General features: G+C 42.1%; 1 protein-coding gene across 1 annotated transcript in view; it reads right to left on the bottom strand.

The window, feature by feature from the left end:
- DCX (doublecortin) overlaps window positions 1–23,976 on the bottom strand; it is a 115,208-nt gene that overhangs the window by 13,528 nt on the left and 77,704 nt on the right. The window contains exons 3-5 of the mRNA XM_040266612.1: window positions 17,222–17,324; window positions 15,123–15,260; window positions 362–456 (exon numbers count right to left, since the gene is read on the bottom strand). Coding sequence (XP_040122546.1) covers window positions 362–456; window positions 15,123–15,260; window positions 17,222–17,324 — 336 coding nt within the window. The remainder of the gene's footprint in view (window positions 1–361; window positions 457–15,122; window positions 15,261–17,221; window positions 17,325–23,976) is intronic.

Here is a 23,976-nt window from a genome sequence, read left to right on the forward strand (position 1 = left end):
CTTCATATTTGAATGTCCCACGAATCTAAAGGGAGTAACTCAGGACTAACTTTCTTTATGACCTTTACTGGACCTAGGAACTTAAGTTGCCCTCACCATCCTGTTTGCTGTGCCTCTGAATCAGAGGGACAAAGCCCAGTTTATCCCTTGGGCCATCACTTGGTGACACGGTTAGCTCAGAATGGGGGTATTTGGGTCCTTCATACCACTTCCTTTTGGTTAAATAGAATTAAGCCAGGGGCCAGAAGAATAAATACAATGATTGGAAGCTTGACCCCTGCTGGGATTCCTGAGGCTTCAAGCTAATGGACCAAAAAGTCCAAGTGAAAGGGGGTTTAGTAAGGTATAAGAGACATAATACCTTGTGCTTCCGGAGGCTGCCAGGACTGGTGGGCGTAGAGATGGGAGACTGCTTAGACTTGGGGGTAGAGAGCTGGCTGCTGGAGGTTCCGTTTGCTAGCCCAAGGCAAGAGAAAAGGAAGGGAGAAAAATCAACAGCATACAAAGGAACATGTTATCCTTCCCCTCTGAAGACACTAAGAACATTCAAACACGCTACACAGACGACCAAGTGATTTGATGAGTAGAACAAAGGTGAAAAGAAACACATTCCTCAGAAAGGCAAGAACTACAATCCTCAGTTAATTAGATCCCCTTGTGGTGCAGTAATCTAACTCCCGGCCCCCCCTCCTCCCCGCCTCACCTCCTCCCAAGTACTTCCAATTACAGGGATCTGGTTCTTTTCAAACCTTTTTCATATTCATTCCCAAGTCTGACCCTAGCAGCATCTCTGGGAGGTAGTCCGGGAACATGTTACTCTGTTTCAATTTTATAAATGACATAAAAAAGGCATGAAGAGGTCATATGCCTCACCTTAAAGGGGAAGGCATGTGGGTGATTTGGGCATGTCCCCTTTGGTGGCAGATGATGTGGTGCAGGACAGCCCTATTATCTATCTCTTCCCCTTTCTATTTTCCTGCTCATCTTTCCCCCCACTCTCTCTTCCCTACCTCATTATGGGTGCAAAGACCAGAAGGAAAAAAGAGAGAGAGAGAGAGTTAATTAGGAAGCAGAATGGAAAAGAAAATGGAGGATAAACAGTGTGAAACATAAAGAGAGGTGCATACAGCAAAATGGGCAGAGGAGAGAATTGAGAATGAGAGAGAGATCAGGAGTGAAGGAGACGAGAGACAAGAGGTTGCTAGGAAAGAGAAGGAAGAAGTTTGAAATCAGGAGAAAGGCTTACAGACAGAAAAAGGATGATGGTATTAATAGCCAGAGTCAGGGTGCATCTCCATTTGTCTCTAGTCAGTAAAATGCTGAAAATGAAATGATTTAGTGTTTAACATCTTTATATTCCATTGTTGTTGCAAATTGTTTTATATTCCCTTGCTGACCAGATTTTTAAAAGATCCAATCATGTAAAAAGAAATGTGGTGCATTGAAGTGGAACCATTAACCAGCTTTCAAAGGGAATTCATGTTCAGACATCTCATGCTTAAGTTAATTTATTTTAAAATCTAAGGACCTACATTGTTCCTCAGATATTCTGAAATGTGCTTTTTAAAAAAGGCAAATATCCCAAGGGCACTGGGGGGAGAGGGGAGGAGAAGAGAAGAGGAGGAAGGGAAGACAGGAGAGAGTGGGTAGAGAGGAAGAGAGACAGAGAGAATAGGAAATTGAAAAAATTGAGCAGGAAGATGGCCTGAGAGTGTTGCTGTTGATCCCACAGGTAAAGCTTAAACTGATGTATCATGAATATTTCCTGAAGATATACTTCCTCTGCACCACTTTGGTAATGTTTCCCTAGGTTCTGGAACCTTCACATCAGTGTGGTGGTAGCTGAATTTATCCAAGTGCCAGTGAGCTGAAAAATGGGCACTTAGGCATCCACCATCTGGTTTTACCTGTGTATTCACTTGTCTTTAACCCACTCACTGAGAGGCCTTTCTCCCTGTCAGGGCTTCCTGGGAGTCATTCATTAAACTGGCCAGTAGTTCCAGAGTACTTTCTCTAAACTGAGCCAAGAATTAGACACTGGGGTTTCAGAGATGAGTAAGTCACTTCAAATGGGGAGGCAGATAAGAATACTGTAGAATAAGTGCTATGACAGAGCCAGACAAGTGGTGTTATTGGAGACCAGTAGAGATGCTTGGAAATCAGGGAACTAGGAGGCAAACAAGAGGAGGCAACACCTGAGAAAAGTCTGGAGAGATGACTCTAGAATAGACAAATCTACAGAGACAGAAGGTCCAATAGATCAATGGTTGCCACAGGCAGGCCAGCAGGAAGCAAGGAGGCTGGAATGGAGAGGGTCTGCTAACAGATACAAGGTTTCTTGGTGAGAGGTGGATAAAGATGTTCTGGCATTAAATACTGATGGTTGTACAACTCTATAACTAAACTATCAACATCCAGTGAATTGTACATCTTAACTCAGTCAATTGTTTGTTATGTGAATTATATCTCAATAAAGCCATTAAGAGAAGAGGAATTGGAGCTAGTTAGGCAGAGAGTGTAGAAAGTGTAGTCAAGATCAGAATTTCACTGGGAGGGGCAAAAGGAATGGCAGCGTGAAAGAATACAGTACATTTACAGAAGTACAAACAGCTCCAAATGGCTCAAGCATACATGCCAGCAGTGAGTTCTGAGAGATGAGACTGGAGTTGAGGATAAAGACCAGACCCTGGGGGCCTCTTGTGAGGACTTTATTTAAGTTTGGGTTTGATGTGTGAAAGAAATCATACATTATCAAATGTACATTTGATAATACATCACAAGTTTGAGACCATCAAAGTTACATTTAAAAACTATGACTCCAGTTGTGGGGGGGGTGGACTGGATTAGGGTGGGGTAAAGGTAGAAGCAAAGAGATTGGTTGAAAGACAGTGCATTCATCCAGGTGAGAGGTGGTGATGGCTTAAATTAAAGCACTGGAGAAGTAAAACATGGACTGCAAGAAGAAAAGAGACCTAGAGGTCAGGCAAACTTAGGGTGTTATGTATACATACGATGCAAGCCACCCAAAGAGGAACATGACTTGTACCAAAGAGCACAGAGACTAGGGGAGGTAGGCTTTGCCAGGGCACTAGGCTTTCTGGTAAATAAAAGAGACACTTTGGAAGAAGCAAGAGTCCATGGAGACACAACGTGGCAAAGGAGTCAATTACTCTGCAGGAAAAGGAAGGAGTTACTACACCACCTGCAGTGCCTCAGGGTCTCCAAGCAGGACCTGGCCCCCTAGAATTCAAGATGCAGAGCAATCTTGGTCATGAATGTGAACTGACATAATGCAAGTCTTCCAAAAGAGCCCTGACCTCAGCCAGGAAGTCTCAAAGATGTAGGTATCCCCAGGTAAGTTCTGCCATTTTGTTCTACACAGTTGCTGTGTCCTTGAGCAAGCAAGTTTCCCAGCGTTCCTCAGCGATGCTACAAGAGGATGACTACTATACTTCCAGTGTGAAAACTGCCTTTTTTACCTACCCTCTTATCTAGCTTTTTACCTGAGAATGAGCCCACTGGTCTTGCCAAAATGGGAAATTATTAACCATAGCATGTCTGCATGGGAATCAGTTCCCACTTATTGGCCATAGAGCTATACACACAGGTTTTTTTTTTTTTTTCTTTTCAATTTCTAGTTCTTTTCTCAACATTCTCTGTAACTCTCTCACCCCAAAATTTTAGAGCACTAAAGTTCCATCTATACCTCTCTCTCTAGTCTCTGTATGTCTGTGTATGTTTATATATGTTCCACTGCCACTCTCCCAATCAATCTATCTCCAGATCAATCTTAAGCTACCGGCAAATAAATGATTTAGTTTTGTCATCAGCATTCAATAAGCATTTTGAAAATCAGTTTTTAACCATTTAACTACAATTAACAATTTAATTGTTGGGGAAAAAAACGGCAGACACTTTCCCAGACTTTCATGATGGAGTCAAACCCAAAGATGGACACAGAGCAATGAGAAAATGTAAACACGTACAGGCAAAGGTCCCCCTGGAGTAGGAAATGGCAACCTGCTCCAGTATTCTTGCCTGGAAAATTCCATGGACAGAGGAGCCTGGCGAGCTACAGTCCATGGGGTCACGAAGAGTCAGACATGACTGAGAACACACAGCACACAACTCAGGCAAAGGTCAATTCCCTACAAGCTGAAGGAGCTCCTACGTCTACAGAGGACATAAAACATATTCTTATATGCATTTCTTCTATGGGTTCTGTGGGAAAAAAAATCTGGAAGAGTGCCATTTGACTTGAATTATGAAGCCAATTCATATAAATGTCAAGTAAAAGAAGTAGCAGGAAAAGATGAAAATAGGGTCTGATGAACCGTGCTTAGTTTGGGATTGGCAAATCCACATGGAAGGCTGTCACACATCATTTTGAGCGTGACTGGAAATAACACCAGTTTGATAACCCTCATTTTTCCTTTATTCTGCTCAGACATCTTTAGCTTCTGTCTCGGAGGTTCCATTTCTCAGCTGCAATTTGAGAATGTACTGGGGGAGTCTTCGCCATCTTTTACTGGTCTCTCTCATTTCCCTTCTCAACCACAGCCTCGCTGTTGGCATCTTTTATTTACTCATATTCCAAATCCTTTCATCCCTTTCTTCTCATTGTACAGTTCATTTTTACTCCTTTACAACAAAGCACATCAGGAACTTTTCAATCTCCTAGGCTGCTTGAACAATCTTTTCAATAAAAACCAGGATAATAATGCTTATTGTGTGTCTGTGATAAGCCAGGAACTCTTTTCTCTCTTTCTAGTCTCTCGCTCTGTTTCCCTCTGTCTCTCTCTCACACACATACACACAACCTCGTCTAGTCATATTCTAATTTCTGATAGGGAAACAGAGGTTTGTTCCAGTTAGAGACAGCAAATCCTGTGTCCAGGATTTGAACACAGGTCTTTCTGATTCCAAAGCCTATGTATGTTTCAGTTTGTTTTCAGTTTTTGCTACATTGCTCTTCCCTTTTCACACTTTGCTCCTGGGGTTCCTTCCTATGACAACTTTCTGACATGGGGTAGGAAGGAGGGAGGAGAGTTGTAACAGAGAAAACAAAGAAAGAAATAGGAGCACGTAGAAGCAGACACCAGAGCTTACACCCATCTTCTAGGCTTTTTATCCTACTCAATCTAGTTTAGATTGGAAAGTGATTAGCAAGAGCTATCTTTCATTCACCCTGCCAACATTCATAGACAATGTCATGAAACAACAGCAGAGAGAGTGGCCAGCCAGCCATGTAACTACCCTCATGCCACAGAATCCTCTGAGAAGATGGTATCTGCGCCCTGTCTGCCACTTCCCTCAGCTATGCAGCATAATTGCCAAGCTTGGCTTGGCACAATCTTGGCTTACTAGCTTCTCTGAAGGCTCATGCTTGCCCATTTCCCAGTGCTTGTCTTTAAATCCTTGGCTCCCTCAGAATGGAACAAGACAAGCCCTAACAAAAGATGGTGGGTAAGGTAGCTAAGTTGAATTAACTAGATTTATAGGGACCTAAATGTGTAGGGGAATAGGAGCTCCCAGGAGTCAAGAACAAGGTAGAAGGAGTCAGTTCCCAAAGAACAAGGAGAAATTTCAGTTTCTGGCATGGGTGGCCAAGGGCAGAGCATGGTCAGCAGCCTGGCAAATTGATGCTGAGATCTTAGACTCTGAATTCCCTTGTCTGGAGGCTGGACTGATTCCTGGAAATCAAGATGCAATCGTGTGAAAGGTGGGTATAAGTAGCCCCAGGTACAGCGATTAAAGATTTGTCTGGGCAATGAGTTAAACAAGTCATTTACTTTCTGGGTTCAAGTTTGCATGGTACAGGAAGAAAAGGGTCAGTTTGACATGTGCTTTTCACCCAGCCTTTGACTGGAGAGCAAACTGATTTAGTATTACTTTTCACTTAGCTCTGGCTTTTCCCTCCCATTCGAATCTCCACATTTGAGCTCAACTCAAAATCAAGTCTGCTGGTTTGGGTTTGAGGTCTATTTTGAAATACTGCTCACTGAAAATAAATAACTCAGTCTACAAAAAAAGCTATGACAATAATTTCAGAGCCACCTTTAAAATTGCAGATGTATTTCTACAATTGTTTTCAAAGCATTTTGCACTATATGAATTCACATGATTCTCCTGATAACCCCAAGAGATGGTAGCCAGGAATTAATGGTCTCCTTTTAATCATAAGAAGAGCCTCAGAGAGTTTAGGACTTGCTTAAAGGGTATAAACTGCTTCTTCTCAATGGATGGTGGACTTCAGGATTTGCTTACAGATTTATTTCAAAATTCCCCCAAAGTTAGCATATCACATACCACCATGACTTTTTAGTGATTGGTTCTTTGTCTTGTCTTTTCTAATTTCTTAATGTCTTGAAGAGGGAGATCTCAATATACAATTCAGTCACTTCCTCATTCTTTTCTCATACTGAGATGCTCTAATGTTCCTTCATTCCAGTCCAAAGACACCCTGGTTTCTTCCTACTTATACAGGGAGGTTTTCTGGAAGGCCATCCAAGTAGAACCAAGGTGGTTTCAACTTACTTCAGAACAAGGCCAAGAGACTGAGCCTGTGGTTTTCATACATTCATTCCAAAGAGCCCTTGGGCGGGGTGTGTGGATTGGTTTGGCTAATTATTTCTGCTCAGTGGGAAAGCTTTTGTCCCTCTCCCCAGACTCATCTAATAGGGAAGCAAAAACTAAGGGCCCAACAACAGTTTTTCACTGATTTGATCACAAGCCTGGTTCTCAGGCCAAATTCAATCATAGGTTGTAAGACTCTGTAACTTCAGAAGTTGGAATTTGAATTTTAAATCAATTCCCTACAGAGTCTTGGACAGCATGCAGTGGTGGATCTTCTAAATAAAGGAGAAAAGTAAGAGTCTTCCCTATAGTAAAAAAAAAATATGTGTACCCATTTCTGCACTATTTTGACACAGATCAGTTTCCTTCAAGAAGAGGACAACTGTAAGAAGACTGATAGATGTGCTAGGATTGTTTCCTCAGACTTGATAAAGCTGACAATATTTATTTCTAGCTGAAGGTGGTTTTGCTGAGAACATGTTTCTGGTGGAGCAAGCCTGTTGTCAACACTCACTCCCAGTTTTATGGGGCAGGAACTAGAAAAAAAAACTACACTGCCCTTAATCTGTGGAAAGAACATATGCTTTGGAATCAGTCAGGGTTTTAAACCTTGGCTTAGCCATTTCTCAGATGTGTGACCTCAGGAGGAACCTACCCTCTGTGAGTCTGTTTCCTCATCTGTAACATTTGAATAAAAATAATGTGGATGCCAATTCTTGTTGTTTTGAGCATTACCTGACAGACTACATATAAAACACTTAGTCAAGTGCCTTAGCAGATAGAGAGGGCTCAATAATGACATTTTCCTTTGCTATTACTACTGCCACTACTAGAAATGGAAGGAACTGAAGCATTGAGTTAGGAAATCCCCTTCCATGGTGTGTGATTCATCAACTTAAGGAGGCTGAGGACTAATTCTTTGGCTAGCAGGTCAGACATTAGAAGACTGAAGTTTTCCTGAGTGAAGCCCATTACTTTTTATTTGTGCAGGTTATGGCCGTGTTCCCCAAAGCAGAGCCCTTGGTTCTTGACTCTCTCAGCAGTACCATGGGGGTGGGGTGGTCCATGAACTCCATGTGGAACCAATGAAGGCATCGGAGCAGGGAAGTTATACAATGGCCGTGTTTTAGGATGAAAAATGTGGTGGCACCACAGCAAATGCCTAAGTGGATAGAGATTTGAAGCAGAGATACTATGTAAGAGTATGTTGAGCAATTCAGGCATCAGGTGATGAGGGAAAGGAAGGGATTTTTTTGTGAGAAAGGTGAAGATGTTTTAAAGGTTCAACAACAACAACAGGCACAGGATATGGTAGACATGAAGGATTGAAGAGCGGGAAGAGTCAAAGATAATGCCAAGGTGCTGGGCCTAGGGAATAGAATTGATTCTATTGTCAGGGAGTTGGGGAAGGGAAATATTTTTGTTTTGTAGACACATTGCAATTGGCACATGGAGGCAGAATTGTCCGGTCAGCATTCATGGCGCTGATATCCAGAAAGAAGGTGGGGGCTGGAGATGTAGATTTAATGGCAGCCTGTCTGTACCTCAATATGCTATACTCGTTACCACCTCTGCTCTTTTGTTCATGTTTTCTCTGCTGCCAGAAATATCCACTTCTTTATCAACTGAAATCTTCCTTCAAGCCCCAGTTCTTTCAGGAAGCCGTAACACCCTAGCCCACAGTAAACTCACTTTCCCACAAACTCCAATACTTCCAACAGCACTTACTGCCTGTGTCTCTCATGCACTTGGCATCTAAACAAATCATTAAGTCTCATTTTCAGCACCACAGTTCAACGGTTAAATTGTAGAGTCTGGGGCCAGATTGCCTGGGTTCAAACCCCAGCTCTACTACTTCCTAGCTGTGTGGTCCTGGGTAGGTCAGTCCACTTCCATATGCCCTCGTTTCTTCATGTGCAAAATGGGGACAATAGCACTTACCTCATAAGGTTGTTGTAGGAATTAAATTACTTAATATATGTAAAATGATTAGAATGGTTGCTTGACACATAGCTGTGTATTTGTAAATAACAATGTCTGTACTCCACCAAAAATTTGGAGAATCACTTGTATTTAAACACAAATCCCAGTGTGCAACAGGTTGCTAGGACTCCTACTTCAGGGATATGGGTCAACACCACCACATCCCATGGCCTGCGGTGTGCTCTGGGCCCCCATTATACTGCTTCTCCAACCATTTCCTAAGCAATGGAAAAGTTGCCTTAGATATAGGACAGTTCTTCCACTTCAACTAGACAGAAGTTGTGGTGTTAGAAAGAACCAGAATGGGGGAGGAGGTAAGGGAAGTTTTTTTCTCTTCCTATGGCTTCACCAAGGGCACAGACAAAGAGCACCACTTCCCTTGGATGGACAGGAGGGGAGCTGATGGAGGGTCTATGATGGGAACTGGAAACAAAGGTGCTTAATTTATGGCTGTGTTCTATGCTGCACAAAGAGAATGTCACACATACCACCCCCACCCCTGCCTCCCTACAGCCCTTTTCTGAAAGCCGAGGAAGGTAAAAGGAGCAGAGAGACAAGGGCCATCCAAGAGAGACTGTTTATTCACCACTCTGGAGCTTCTACACCCTGCCTCAAGGAAAATGCAAGGATTGTTTGCATGGGAGTCAGGAGAGCTGAGCTCTCATTCTTGAGTCGTAAATAGATATTGGGAAGACTGCAAGATTTACTGAACCTCTTTATATCTTTGTTCTCCAATCTAAAAAAAACCAACTGGATAATTTTCTTTTCCCAACTTAATTTATGGTGCTATTATGAGTGACAACTGAGATGATGGATTTGGAAATATTTTGCAAAGTGCAGAGCATTTACGTCACGTAAAAGATCACTATCTTGAACTTCTCTCAGATGCAGAAGAAGGATATTGTGTGTTGAAGACCTCCTGGAGAAGAAAATGGCAACCTACTCCAGTATCCTTGCCTGGAAAATTCCATGGACAGAGGAGCCTGGCAGGACAGGTTATAGTCCATGGGGTTGCAAAGAGTTGGACATGACTAGGCAACTGAACCCACACACACAGTCACACGTGGCAAGTGAGCATTTGAAGTGTGGCAAGTGAGCATTTGAAGTGTGGCTAGTCAATTGAGGTGTACTGTAAGTATAAACTACAATCCCATTTCAACGAATGTAAAACACCTCAATAATTTGTTACATTGGTTACATGACAAAATGATAAGATTTTGGATGTATTAAATAAAATAAACTATCAAAACTAATTTTACCTGTTTCTTTGATCTTAAATGTGGCTATTAGAAAATTTTAAATTACATAGAAAGCTTGCATCTGTGGCTTGCATTTTATTTTTATTGGACTGAGTTGGTACATCCAGTCACGTTCAGGACAGTCAAAGCATTCGGTTTCCTCCATCTTAGGCAACCCAAAGCAACCTGTTTAGTTCAGAAGAGAAGGACTCCTGGATACAGTAGTCCCATGGACATCCTCCCTCCAACCTGGCTGTTCTGTGGTCCTTGACCTCCCCTTTTAAAAGATGTGTATTTTGGTAGAGAAGACATTCATTCTCAGGAATTTGGGAACAGGGAAGATTTGACTTTCAGGAATAGGTGCTCATAGGTTGGGGGACAAAGGGTGGAGAGCATTGGGTTGCTACAACAATGACTCACTGTTGAAGAATAGCAAACTAATTATCACATTACAATCCTCTCAGCCTACTAGGGTGGGTAATTAGCTTCCTTGGAAGCTCCTCAAAAAAAAGAAAGAAAAAGAAAAGATTCCTTCCCAGGATCTAGCTGAATTTGTCCTTTTAATTCAATCCAATCCAATTCAATTGGGAGGTAGTTGCATAAAGAAAGAAATTAACACATTGAAGGCTGAAATAAAAATACAGAGAGATGCGCAGAAACATCTTCCTTTAGTTCTGAAGCCAGCCTTACCTTTGCCCATCAAATAGCAAGTCCTGGGTTAATCAAAATGGAGCATTGCATAGACTTCCTTCATACATTCCACAGGAGTCCTCTGGGCTCAGGCTTCACCTGCTTTCCACACAGTCCCTTGCTCTGCTTTAAAGACAAACTTGGCTAATGGGACTTATATTCTCAGAGTCCATCAGCTCTGTCCAGCGAGAATGAGAGCTCCTTATAGGTATATTATATAGACAGTCAGATTTTTCCTTAACTCAAGTTTAGGCTTAGCAACAGACATCCCATTTGGGGCAATACTGTCATCAATATTGGCAGGCAGGAGTGGGACTGAACTCGAGGGGAATAAAGTAGAAAGATTTTGATTTATTCATGGGCAGAAGAGGAAAGAGACAACTTAAACACTAAGGAACAAAGAATCAAATTATGATGCACATTACAGACCGAATAGCATCAATTTACTAAACCTCAATTCAAACTGAATGCAGATATTAACTGAATCATGAATTGGACTATATATATATATATATATACACACATATGTTTGTAAAGCTAGAAAACTTGTTCAGACCAAAATCAAACCTACATATTTTCTAATGAACTAGAACATCAAAACATTCCTTTAACTGAACCTGAAATGAGCCAATGTTTCATTTGGTTTGAATCCCGACTAAAGAGGAATATTTTGGCTTTCATTTGGCATCAAAGGAAGGTAGTTAAAATTCCCTGGAAATGGCCTATCTTCCACAACCTTTAGTTACTCAGGCTAAATGAAGAAATGTGGATCCATCCACAAGTCTCAGATCCAAGACAGACTGACAGAGAACAGAAACAGGGCAGTATTACCAAGTCCTAAAAAAGAACAAAGTATTTCAGCTCAACCCAACGCCATTATTCTTTAATGAAGTAGGTAAGTGTTAGTCGCTCAGTTGTGACCACCTCTTTGCATCCCCATGAACTGTAGCCTCCCAGGCTCCTCTGGCCATGGAACTCTCTAAGCAAGAATACTGGAGTGGGTAGCCATTCCCTTCTCCAGGGGACCTTCCTGACCCAGGGATCGAACCCAGTCTCCTGCACTGCAGGCAGCTTCTTTACATCTGAGCCCCTAAATTAATCTGTATATGTTTTTCGCTGACAGCTCAGAAAACCTTGATGCTTTATGAAAAACTGTGTATTGTCTATAGCTCATCCTTCTTATTATCTAATTCTGTGGAATCTGGTTTATAATTCTGGAAATAACTGATAACCATGGAGAACGATTTTTGTCTAGACATGCAAGTTCTGTCTTATCCAAAATGGGAACCAAGTCTTAGAGAAGGTAAGAAACGTGAACCAAGTCACAAAGCTGGGAAGTGGTAGAGTTGGGTTTTCCTAGAGGGATGTCTCTCTTTCCTCTTCCATATCCTATCCCCCTACGCCTCCCAGCTCAGAATAGCCCTGAGTGAGGAGGAGGTGGAAAAGAGAAAATGGGTATGTCAACTCCAAACTTTACCTAAAGTACTGGTTTGTCTAAGATTGGCTTTATCCCTGTGGAATGTTCACTGAGCGGATGTCCTACTGTTGACCCTAAACTCCCTTTTACTTTTGGGGGCTGAAATCATGTGGAGGCCCTAAACACATCATCTAAGATGAGTGCAGATGTTCTGAAAATTGCCAGAACGTGAAAGCTGGCTAGACTAGAGTTTGACTTCACTTATGTTCATGAACTATCTGAAATGAAGATTTAAATTGTCTCTACTGAGGATACCACTTTAGGTTATTTTTTATTTTTAGTTTTTTTAACTGGTAAGAAACAGGGGCTGTTAATAATTCTGATACCAAGTTAGGTCCCATTTTTCCTACCTCAAATTGGTTACTTTGTTTATCTTGTATGTGTGAGTGCATCCTCATTCCTTCTCTTTAGCAAGGGACTGTTGAAATAAAGAGTTCAAGACCTAAAAATAGGTCTTGCCTGCTTAAGCCTAGGTTGGGATCTATTAAAACTCAATTTAATACATGTTCATTGAGTCCTAAATGCATTCCTTCTCTGTCTCCAACACATTATACTCAGTGAGGTGCATCTATTTTAGAAGGGAAATTCTGTAGGTAGCATGTTGGAGATCAATTATTTGATGTATGTATAAACTGTGTTTAATTATAGGTAGTCGTATTCATGTGTGCTGGGTAACCCAATTGGATACAGTCTGCAAAGAGAATCTACTTACTTCAAACTTTTGCCACCCCAGCCTTTCTAACTAATGGATTATATGATGGCTTAAGAACAGGCCCACAAATTCTCAGATATCTTTCCCTTCAAGAAATGGAGGCTGCAACCCCTTCCTTGAATGTGGGCTGATCTTAGTGACTGCTTCCAACAAAAAGGCTAAAACAGAAGTGACAGTATATGGCTTTGGAGAACAGATCATAAAAGGAACCACATCTTCTTTCTTCTTCATTCTCTTGAATCACTGTCTGGAAGAAGATCCTGCCAACGGCCATCTTGGAAGTTAATTCTACCATCCCAGTTGTGTCTTCAAATGACTGCATCCCCTACTGACACCTTGACCTCAACCACATGACAACTGCATGAAAGATCCTGAACCACCCAGAATTCCTGACTCACCGAAAATGTGAGATAATAAATGTTTGTTGTTTTTAAGTCGTATGTTTTAGGGTGATTTGTTTTATAGCAAGAGATAAGTAATACAGGTTAAAAATCCCAGAAATAGCCAGTGATACTCTGAAAAATTGATTAGCTAAGTGATTATTGCCAGATTTTATGAATCTTTTTATTGATGCATTTATTTGGCTATACTGCATGGCATGTGGGATCTTAGTTTCCTGACCAGGGATTGAACCAGTGCCCCCTGCAGTGGAAGGGCAGAGTCTTAACCACTTAGCCACCAAGGAAGTCCCCAGACTTCATGAATCTTGATCAAGTGTTTCAAGTACATCTTTTTGCAAGGCTCTGCTTAGAACCTTTATAAACAACTTCACTCTCAATCCAAGTGTTAAAATCTAAGTCTTTGTAGTTTGAGCAATATGAATTTGATTACATAGTTTCATGTGCTATTCTTATGTTTAACCAAAATATCACAAAACAGCTGTATTTTTAAAAATTCCTTCAGCAAGTATTACCTACATGTCTACTGGGTTTCTAGCACTGTGCAGGGTGAAATAGGTGCTCTTGTGCTTTACAAACACTGTTAACATCTACTAGGACAAAGGTACTGTGCTCAGCACTAAGGATACAAAAATGAACGTGACACCTTGCCCTTGAGGGACCCAGGATTTGGTTGAGGAAGTAAATACATACAAGCAAATACATACTTTACAACACAGCTGTGACTATTACCCCAGAGATATGAACAACATGCTATGATATTGTGGAAAATGGAACAACTATTTCTACTTGAGGTATTGAAGGATTAATAGTTTTCAAGCAAAGAAGAGTGGTGGGTTTGAGGGATGGCATTCCAGGTGCAGGAGAACAGGGTATGGAAAGACATGAAGGTATGAAAAGCCTGAGTTGCCTCTTCACAGTTGGGTTCCTTCTTCCTGAGAATAAAGAGATGCCCAGTGATAGGCATGGTAAGATGAGGCCAGCAGGACCAGCTGTTTTTCTAGGCCATGGACATTTCAAAGCTAAGAGGTTGCTCAAGCTGCCTCAAATTGAAGGTGTGATAAGGAGTGCTTTTGCTCTCTGCCCCAAGGCTCTCTGGCTAGAAGAATTCTCATGGTGAACCCTGAACTTTGGGAGGATAAATGTGTAAGTCTTCTGGATCATAGAATTTCTTATCCATGAAGAATTCAAATTGTCAGTGCATGAGTCTACTGAGCTTCTAAACTTGGACTTCTGTGGCCCTTTTGCTTTTTAGATCAGTGCCACTTAAAATGTGGGTGCAAGGCCTCGCACCAGAATGTAAACCAACACACTGCTGCCTTTATCAGTAAAATCATACTATGAAAAAAGAGCTGGCTGAAGTAAATGGTTTGCTCAGTGGCATGATTTACATTTGGCACCAGCTCCAGTCTCTTCACAGACTGATAAATAGTTCATGCGTCAGCAGTGATCCCTAGACCCCTGGATCACATTTTTTACATCATGAACTATCCACTCAATAAAATCCTATATATCAAATCTCTTTATTTCCTTTGGGAACCTGACCTATATGTCCTTTACTCCTGTGAGAATGCTGCGGTTTATTTTGTTTCCCTTTTTGTTTTGACTTCTAAAAAATTCAAAGTTACATTTAAAGCTCAAGGGCATCTACCACGTTGACACTTTGAGGTAAGTAGCTCTTTTTTTTAACCTTCTTGTTTTTGATTCTTATTTTCTATTCCAAATTTATGTTTGACTTGATTATATCACTGACGATGCATTTGCTGGATGACGTTGAGAATAATGGCAATGAAGAGAACCATAACAAACAGCATTACAGCAAGCATGGAAAGTGGGCCAGATTTCTGGTCTGTACCCATTTGAGTAGAATCGGGGTTGTAGCTGTATCTCCATGATGCCAAACAAATTGAACTGGTTAGTCTCTGAATGGATAGAATTGGTCTCACGGAGACACAGTGGTGTTCATGAGGAACTCATTCCTCTGCATGCAGAGGGTACTGCCCTCCATAAATGAAGTCAGCGTGCACAGTTAGGAGAAGAGCACTCACCGTCTTGGTCGTTACCTGAGTCAGCTGGAGACTTGCTCCGGCGCGTGGGGCCAGGGCTCTTAGCTGAACTCTTTTGAGGTGTTGGGGATGCCTTGGGGCCAGCTGTGGCTGATGGGTTTCCCTTCATGACTCGGCATTCTGGTGGAAAAGGACACAGATGGCTTAGTAGAGCTGGGGAGAACCAAGACTCAGCATGTTACCAACTTCTGGAAACTGGAATAAGCATCTCATGCCAAAGTACTTCATGTCTCAGGACTACAAGGTGGTCCTCAATGTTTGAAGGAATGATGGCTCTGGAGCAAGAGGCAAGGGAGAAACTTTCGAAAGTCACCTGGGCTAAGCCAGATGTTTCAACTCCTAGATCATGGAAACAAGGGCAGGAGTTGAAAAGTAGTCCGAGCAGGTAATTAAATAGTCAATAGTCAATCATTTTTGAACAACTTAGTCATGGCTCAGAACAGCACCAGTTGACAAAATTGATTTCCTTGGAGAAGAGATTGACAGCTCAAAGGTTGCAGCTACACAGATGAAATATTCATGAATAATTGAAAGGAGGGGGTCTATTTATTATTCATCACATGCCATTTATTGCAATAGGCATATTAAGGACGCCATGTCATTTTATAAGTAAGCAATACCACCACCACCTTGCATTTATAGAGTTCTTTATGATTGTCAGTCTATCTCATCATAATCCGCTCTCCTGGTTTAATGAATAAATGGACCAGTAAGACTATGTCACTCGTGATTTACAGAGAGAAAAAGGCCTTGGGTGTGTAGGAGAGTCTGCCAAATGTTTCTGCTACTTCCCCAAGCTCAGTCTGACATGTTTGGAGTACCCTTTCTACGCAGGTCACTCAGCATCCCTACCATGGTAATTTGGGACACTGATGGTGCTAATATGTTAGGAGGATTATTATAATCATTTTGCTGATGAGAATGCAAAGAGCTTAAACCTCTTGCTTAGGACCACAAAGGAAGAAAACAGCAAATAAGGATGCACAGTCAAGCTTCTTGAGTCCCAGTCTAGAGCTCTTTCCACTTTCTCCAACCTCATGTGATCATGCTCAAAGTGGAACCAAACAGCTAGGCACTGGGTTTTCTCTTCATTGGACACTACCTCATAACCTTCTACTTGAAGATACACCAAAAATATTGGTTTTCTGAAAGATTAGGAGATCTTTTCTGGCATATTAAGCTTTGGGGGAAACTGAATTAAGCAGAAAGCTCATTTTTGTTAGTTTTACTTCTTGTTTTGATTGACAAACTTTAGTGATCACTGTCCAGAGCTGGAGATATACAAGATACAAGAAACTGGACAGTCTGGGATTTGTTTACCTATTTTATGGTCATCTGCCTCTTCTCAAAGGGAACACAGCAGAAATGCCATCTCTTTCAGGGTCCTTGTCACTTGAGCTGTTTGTAAAGTCTATATTAGTGCAACTTAATATTTTCCCCATACTTTTCTCATTATTGGGAAATATGTTTTGAATGTGTTTTTCCATCAGGATCATCCCCTAACTCTGTGACCGTGTGAGCTAATTCACCAATAACTTACTCACAGAGTTTGGACTAAAGTGAAAGGAGATGGGCAGATGTTCACCTCCTTCCTGAGATTCACAATCTTCTGGAATCTTGAGTCACAAAGTGTGAGGAATGGGGCAGTAAGCCAGGAGGTAGGAAGAGGGAAAATTTTTGACACTAGGAGCACAGTGGAAAATAGTTCTAAAATGGAACTACCAACATAGGCCAAATAGTTGGAGGATGTTGACTAGAAAAAAATACATACACATACAATAACTAACTTCTGACTCCAAATGTTCCTTCCCATGGTCTGATTGAGCCTGTCAGCCCAGGTGAAATAATATATGGTTCAAGAAATGTGGTCACTATGGTGGCAGGTAGTGAGTTTTATTGAGTTTGGAGGGTCAATGCATTTGAGATGGGCAATCAACTTTCACTTAGTGTCTCCTATATCCAAATATATGGGACAGAGGGACCACTCATGGATGTTCTCCAGGCCATAAGAACCCATGAAAATCCTAAGTTATAGAAGGAGTGAGAACAATGAAACAATAAAATTCAGTGGTTGTCCTTACCATTTTCATCCAGAGAAAAGTCATCCTGAGCATAGCGAAACTTTTCAGGACCGCAGGCAATAAACACATCATCATCGCCAAAGAAATCATGGAGACAGGTTACCTACAGAGAAAGCAGAGAAAGTGATTTGATATTTGATGCTCTTGTGACAATGAACTTCATACATCATTTTAAGTCCCCAGGGATCTCCTTTTTCTCAAAATACCAGGCTCATAGTCTGCACCACAGCCCCTGGTGAGTAAAAGATACACAGAGTGCCAGTTTCTTTTCATGGTGCATGTGTGGTATTTTATTTCCATCTTATCAAGAGTAACTTCAAGACCATGTCAAATGGAATGTTCCCCTCTGAATAAAAGTCAGCAAGTAAATAGTCCTGTAAATGTCACCTCTCCTCAGAGCTTCATAGATGGAGTGTTGCTAACTCAACTCTGGAGTCAAGGGTGTAGGCCAAGGAAGATGAGAAAGATCTTCTGCAGCTTAAGGTAGACTGACTCCGTGGCTGACTGAGATGTGGAAGTCCCTCTCTCCAGCTTCATGAGTTTTGAAGGAAGGAGACCAGGTTTTAACCTCTCTGGACCCACCCAAAATTGGACCTTTTCCTAAAAGTGTACCAAAAACCTAGTAGTGGCCCGAAATACCATCCTTTCCTGAAGAAAAGGGAGGGAAAACCTGTCCTGACCACTTAACATTTAATCAAGAGCAATGGGCCCCTGTAGGCATGAGGCTCTGCTGGTAAATTCATGTTCCCAGCATCCTTCCCGCCCACTTGTGTCCTGTGCGTTGCTGCTTCTCCACAGTAGAGAGACAGTCCCCCCAACTCCTTTCTGCACAAACAAATGAGGGTCCCTGGGAAAGTATGCTACTCCCTGCAGTCTCCCCACTTCTCAGCTTTCCTAATTACATTTGATAATTAGTCCAGCACACCAGGGAAACCCCAGGAGAAACCATAGAGTCAAAACATTCTTATCCCAATCCTTAGCTTGAAAGTGTTCAAAGTTTCTAATTGTTTTAAGCTACCCATTCAAGCTGCCTTCAATAGTTTTCCAAAGGCACAGTGCTCACAAACTAACAACAGCTTGCTGGGTGCAGAGAGCAATATGTTACATTTGAAAAATGTTTATATTAATAACATCATTCTCCACCCAGGATCTATTCAATCCCTGTTCCCCCAGCCAAGATGATTGTAAGCTTTACACAAAGCAAGAGAGGCTTAAAGATTATCCCCATTGTCTCAGCCTCCCAATCACCCAAAGGATGCCAAGAGAAGGGAGGGAGACTTGGAGCACTGCCAAGTTTGCTCCTATTAAGCCTCTTCCCACCCTGGGTCCTGACCTCATCAAATAGGCCACCATCCTTCTTTAGCCCACTCATCCTCACCCATTCATTCCACAATCATGTAATGACAAACAGAGCTACCACTAATTGAATGCTTACTCTGAACAGGCACTCTGCTAAGTACTTCCAAAACTGTCATCCCATTTACTCTCACAACAAATCCAAGAGGTCAATGTTATTGTCATCACTGTTACAGACGAGAAAACTGAGGTCCAGAGACAATAAGTAAATGAGTCAGGTGGAATATGATGAAGTCACGTAAGTACAAATTGACGTGATCCTAACCTGTGCTTTTAGCCACTCAGTAATAGAAGCACTTACACGTGGTTCAGGCATTGGGGAGACAAAAATGAGTAAGACTTAGGCCACGGACTTCATGGAGCTCATAATCTGATGGATGAGATACACTGAAATAGAGCATTTCAATATTGTGTCAGGAGTGCTAGGAATATTTGCAGGTGCCATAAGAGCTATTTAGTACCACACCCAAGTGACCCAGTCACTAGCTGGCATGTTAGTTCAATAAGCAGCCTGCATATTTCCCTGGTGGGTTTCCAAGGTGGCTCAGTGGTAAAGAATCTGCCTGCCAAGGCAGAAGGCTCAAGAGACGTGGGTTTGATCCCTGGGTTGGAAAGATCCCTTGGAGGAGGAAATGGCAACCCACTCAAGTATTCTTGCCTGGAAAATCCCATGGACAGAGGAGCCTGGCAAGCTACAGTCCATAGGGTCACAGAGTCAGATATGACTGAGAGAACACACACACACACATTGTCCTGGTAGTAGAGACGATTATAGAGGTTACACACATGGCTTCGAACCCTTTTGCAGACTCCCACTGACATCTTGGACTAACTTTGAAACATTGTACATCTCTGAATTATTTATGCCCCTGCTGCCTCTTGACCTTGAAGATCTCTGCCACACTCTGTATCTGGGGTTGCCCCTGACTGGCTTCATTTAGTTGTGGTCATGAGTGAGGGAAGCCTCTCCCTTGGGTACCCCTCCATTCATGGTCTCTAGCTCTGTTTCAAAACCTGCCTGTATCTTCATGAGTACTCACCTATTCCTTCCCATTAAATCACAGGTCCCCTGACTGTAAAGACCAAATTTAATCCCTCCCTCTGTATCTTCCCATGGTTCCTGGTAGAGCACTTAATCACATAGTAAGAATTTAGTCAGGGTTGTTTTTGCCTCAATTGAAGTACAGAAAATAAGAAGGAGGCTTTGAAAGGGTACAGAAAGGCAGAAAAGTAGAAACAAGAACTCAACAGTGACAGACAATGCGACCTAGCATTCAAAGGTTTTGACAGGTAACAGAAATACAAAAATTTAGGAATAAGAAAGGAGCAATGACTGTGAATTAAGAAGTTATTCTTTGTATCATTATGCCAATTACTTGAAGACAGATGAAATGAATCATTTTTAAAGGAAAACACAAATAAAGAAATGAGCAAAAAAGAAATGGAAAACCTCAACCAACTACTGGTCATAAAAAGAATTTAGTAAATACTTCAAACGGCAACCATTCCCCCAAAGGTACCAGACCATTCATTTTGGAGGTACTTGTGAAAATCACTTCCCCAGAAGAAAGCCCAAAGGCTCAAAAGCAGCCATTGTGTTGGCATGCCATGCTATCCTATTGTAGAACAACAAAGCCTTCATGGATTGCTCTTGGGTTTGCTGTAAAAATGACCCACCCTTCTCCAACTCCAAGCCTCTCTGCCCCAACCCAGGCTTTGGGAAAAGCCTTTGGATAACCTCTTCTCTGGGGAGCTCCTAAGAAAGGCAAAGCCCCTATGCTTCTAACAAACTCACAATGGTGTGGCTGGCTTCAAACACGTTCATTTTGCAATCCAGCTGTTCAGCATCATGTTTCTTGCGTGATCCCACCCCACATTTTACTGGCTCCTGAATGCAGACAAATTCACATGGTGCATGTGGATTACCCAGCTTTCCCAAACGCCTTGGATACTGAGACACAACAACCCTTCCCTGCTTTGTTACAGAGTTGGGAAAATAGAAAGCCCTCCATGTTAAATATGAGGAACCCGAAACATAGATGTCAAAGTGGCTGAAGGACACCCAGATGGATCATAGCAGAGCTCAGACTAGCACTCAGGTATCCTGATTCAACTCAGGACAAAACAATTCAATTGCCTGAGAGGACATGCCCCTAAGCCCTGATTTCAAAGGTTTGTATACAATGCCCGATATATATTAGAATGTTTTAGTGGATTGAAGAAAGAGAACATCTTCATGGATCACATTTTAAATCTATGAATAAGAAAACTCCTTTTCATTACCATAACTGGTAACTAAGTATGCAGTAGAGAAGGACAGGAGGAGGAAAAGAACAAAGAGGAAGAAGGAAAAAAGGAGGGGAATGGAGTGTAAGAAATAATTTCCAAATGAAACTCACACTCATATCTGCTTTTTAAAATTTCATTCAGGGGCTTCCCTGGTGGCTCAGTGGTAAATTGTCTGCAATGCAAGGGACACGGGTTTGATCCCTGGTCTGGGAAGATCCCACATGCCTCAGAGCAACTAAACCCATGCACCACAATTACTAAGCCTGTGCTCTAGAGCCTGTGAGCTGCAACTACAGAAGTCTGCATGCTCTAGAGCCTGTGCTCCGCAACAACAGAAGCCACCACAATGAGAAGCCTGAGCTCCAAAACTAGAGAGTAGCCCCTGCTCGCTGCAGCTAAAGAAAAGCCTGAGCAGCAGTGAAGACCCAGCATAGCCAAAAATAAAAAAAATTCTGTTTGGTTAACATAATACAAATACACTTTAGGTTACGTTGCAAATATCTAATTTTGCAAGCCAGTTTTTTGTGATAAAATTTCTGTCATGAAGGGGCAATGAAAGTGGTAAAAATAATAATCATTATGATACCACTTACAGCATCCTCAGAGATCAAGGGTCTTGCTGACATCAGCTTTTGTCTGAAACACACTTGGGTATTTAAGTCAGAGAAGGGAACACAAAAGCATGACACCTGTCTGTGTAATTAATCAACTGCCAGCACAAAATCAATAAAATCAATCAAATCTTATTAACATTAAACCATTTATTCCCTGTTCTTCCTTAAAAAAAAAAAACCAGCATGAGTTGGGGGAAGGGAGGCTAGCTTGGTCGTGCATTAGCATGAACAATAGTCTATATGGACCATCCAGTGGCTTCAATGTCGAAGTACAAATGGGGAAATGGAGACAACAGATCACTGTGTGTGGGCAGCTTGAGTCCATCAGCTGCAAATGGCAATTTCACTCTGTGATTCGATATAAGCTTGATTAGATTTTCCATCCACATATTACAGATTAGATTTTCCATCCACATATTACAGACGCTGGCAATTATTAGTAGTTCTCATACATGTCTGCTGCTGGTAGATTCTACATTTCACTATCTAACTGTTCAGAAAGAAATGTTATCTCAGGAATTAAGGCCTTGCTTGTCTATGAGACTCACTTTCAACATGCAAAATATTTTCATTGCAAGTTAAATTCCACTAATATTCATTCATAAATTACTTACTGTGGCAAAAGAACTATGTGAGAGATACAGAAACATACAATAAAAGGCCCCTGTGTTCTGAGTTGACAGCATAATACGGAAGTCAGAACTTCACAAATAATCGGACTACAAGGCAGACTGTTGTTAGCACTATAGAGGCACTCAGAGCAAGTGGAGTATGGGAGACAAAGAGAAGAATTCTAATCAGGAGAACTGGGGAAGGCTGCCAGAGAAGACGACACGAAGTCTGACTCTTGAAGGATGGTTGGCATAGAGATTGATGAGAGAGGAGTAAAAGGTATTCCAGATAACTGCAGAAATAAATGCAGGGAAGCAGGAACCTGCCTTTTTCTCTTTCCTTTTAGCCCTGGAAAAAGAACTGAATCTTGTCCTCTAGAGACACAGAGATTCTAATTCTCTATGGCACAATTGCCCAGACCCATCTGCCAGCCTTCTGCACAGACAAAACATCCAGTTGTCGACTGGTGGAATTCAGGGTGAAGAGAGAGTGTCTATGGGGAGAGGAGTGGCCCCAGTGGTGAACAACAGGGAACCTTGTGGCGAGGAAGTCAAACCACACTGATTTCCTGGTCTTGCCAACAGTGTGCCCTGCCCATAGTGTGGTTGGCAAGCTTTCCAAAATGAGTTAATGAAAGATTCAGTAAACATTACGGGTGAGGCTTTTTCTCAAAGTTACTGCTAACTCTCATTCTGGAACATTTCCTGCCTGCCTGCCTTGGATGGGCTCCAGTCACAGGCTGGCACAGGGTTGGCGTGGTGATCTAAGATGCTGTTCCTTATCTCTAGACTCCTATATTCAACTGCTTGCTTGATAGCTCCACTTGTTTATCTGAGCGGCATCTCAGATTTAATAAGCCCAAGACGGAACTCTCATTGCTCCCTCTCCAAACCCTACTTCCCTTTCCGCTTTCCTCATCTCATGCACTGGAACCACAATTCCCCTAGCTTCCCAAACCAGAAACCTGGGAGTCACTTTTGACTAGAAGTCACATTTTACCTTGTCCATTGTCACTCTTCTAGCCCAAGATACAATGCAGTAGCCTCATAACCAGCCTCTGTACACCCGCTCTTGGCAGCACACCCCCACCACCCAGTAGACATACACTCGCAACTCTTCTTACTGTGGGCAGAGTAATACTTAAAAAATTTAATAAGGCATATCACTTTTCTGTGAAAAATCCTCCAAAGCCTGTCAACCAGAGGTAGAATAAAATTCACTTTGTATCTTGGCTCTATATTATCCAGTCTGTTACATCACATGTGCTAGCTAGCTCTGGTCACATTGGCCTTCTTTCTCCTCCTCAAACACATCAAGAACTTTCATGCTTCAGAGCCTCCCTCTTGCAGGTCCCTCTATGTAGAAAGTACTCGTCCCAGATAGTCACAGACCTAGCTGCCTCTTCACCAGCAAATCTACCCTGGTGACCCAGTGGTTAGAACTCAGAGCCTCCACTGCTGGAAGCCTGGGTTCTGTCCCTCATCAGGAAACTAAGATCCCACAAGCTGAGGGGCTCAGCCAGAGCAAAACAAAGTGAAAGAAAGTGAAGTCGCTCAGTTGTGTCCAACTCTTTGCGACCCCGTGGACTATAGCCCTCCAGGCTCCTCTGTCCACGGGATTCTCCAGGCAAGAATACTGGAGTGGGTTGCCATTTCCTTCTCCAAACAAACAAAAAAAAAAAAAACAAAAATATATATGAAAAAATAAAGTACCACATACTGTATTTAAGCCTGAGCAACCCTCAATTTGGGGCTTCCCTGGTGGCTCAGAAGGTAAAGAATCTTCCTGCAATGCAGGAGACCCAGGTTTGATTCCTGGATCGGGACGATCCCTTGGAGAAGGGAATGGCTACTCACTCCAGTATTCTTGCCTGGAGAATTCCAT

This window comes from Oryx dammah, unplaced genomic scaffold (assembly GCF_014754425.2).
Source record: "Oryx dammah isolate SB20612 unplaced genomic scaffold, SCBI_Odam_1.1 HiC_scaffold_23, whole genome shotgun sequence".
Classification (NCBI taxonomy): Eukaryota; Metazoa; Chordata; class Mammalia; order Artiodactyla; family Bovidae; genus Oryx; species Oryx dammah.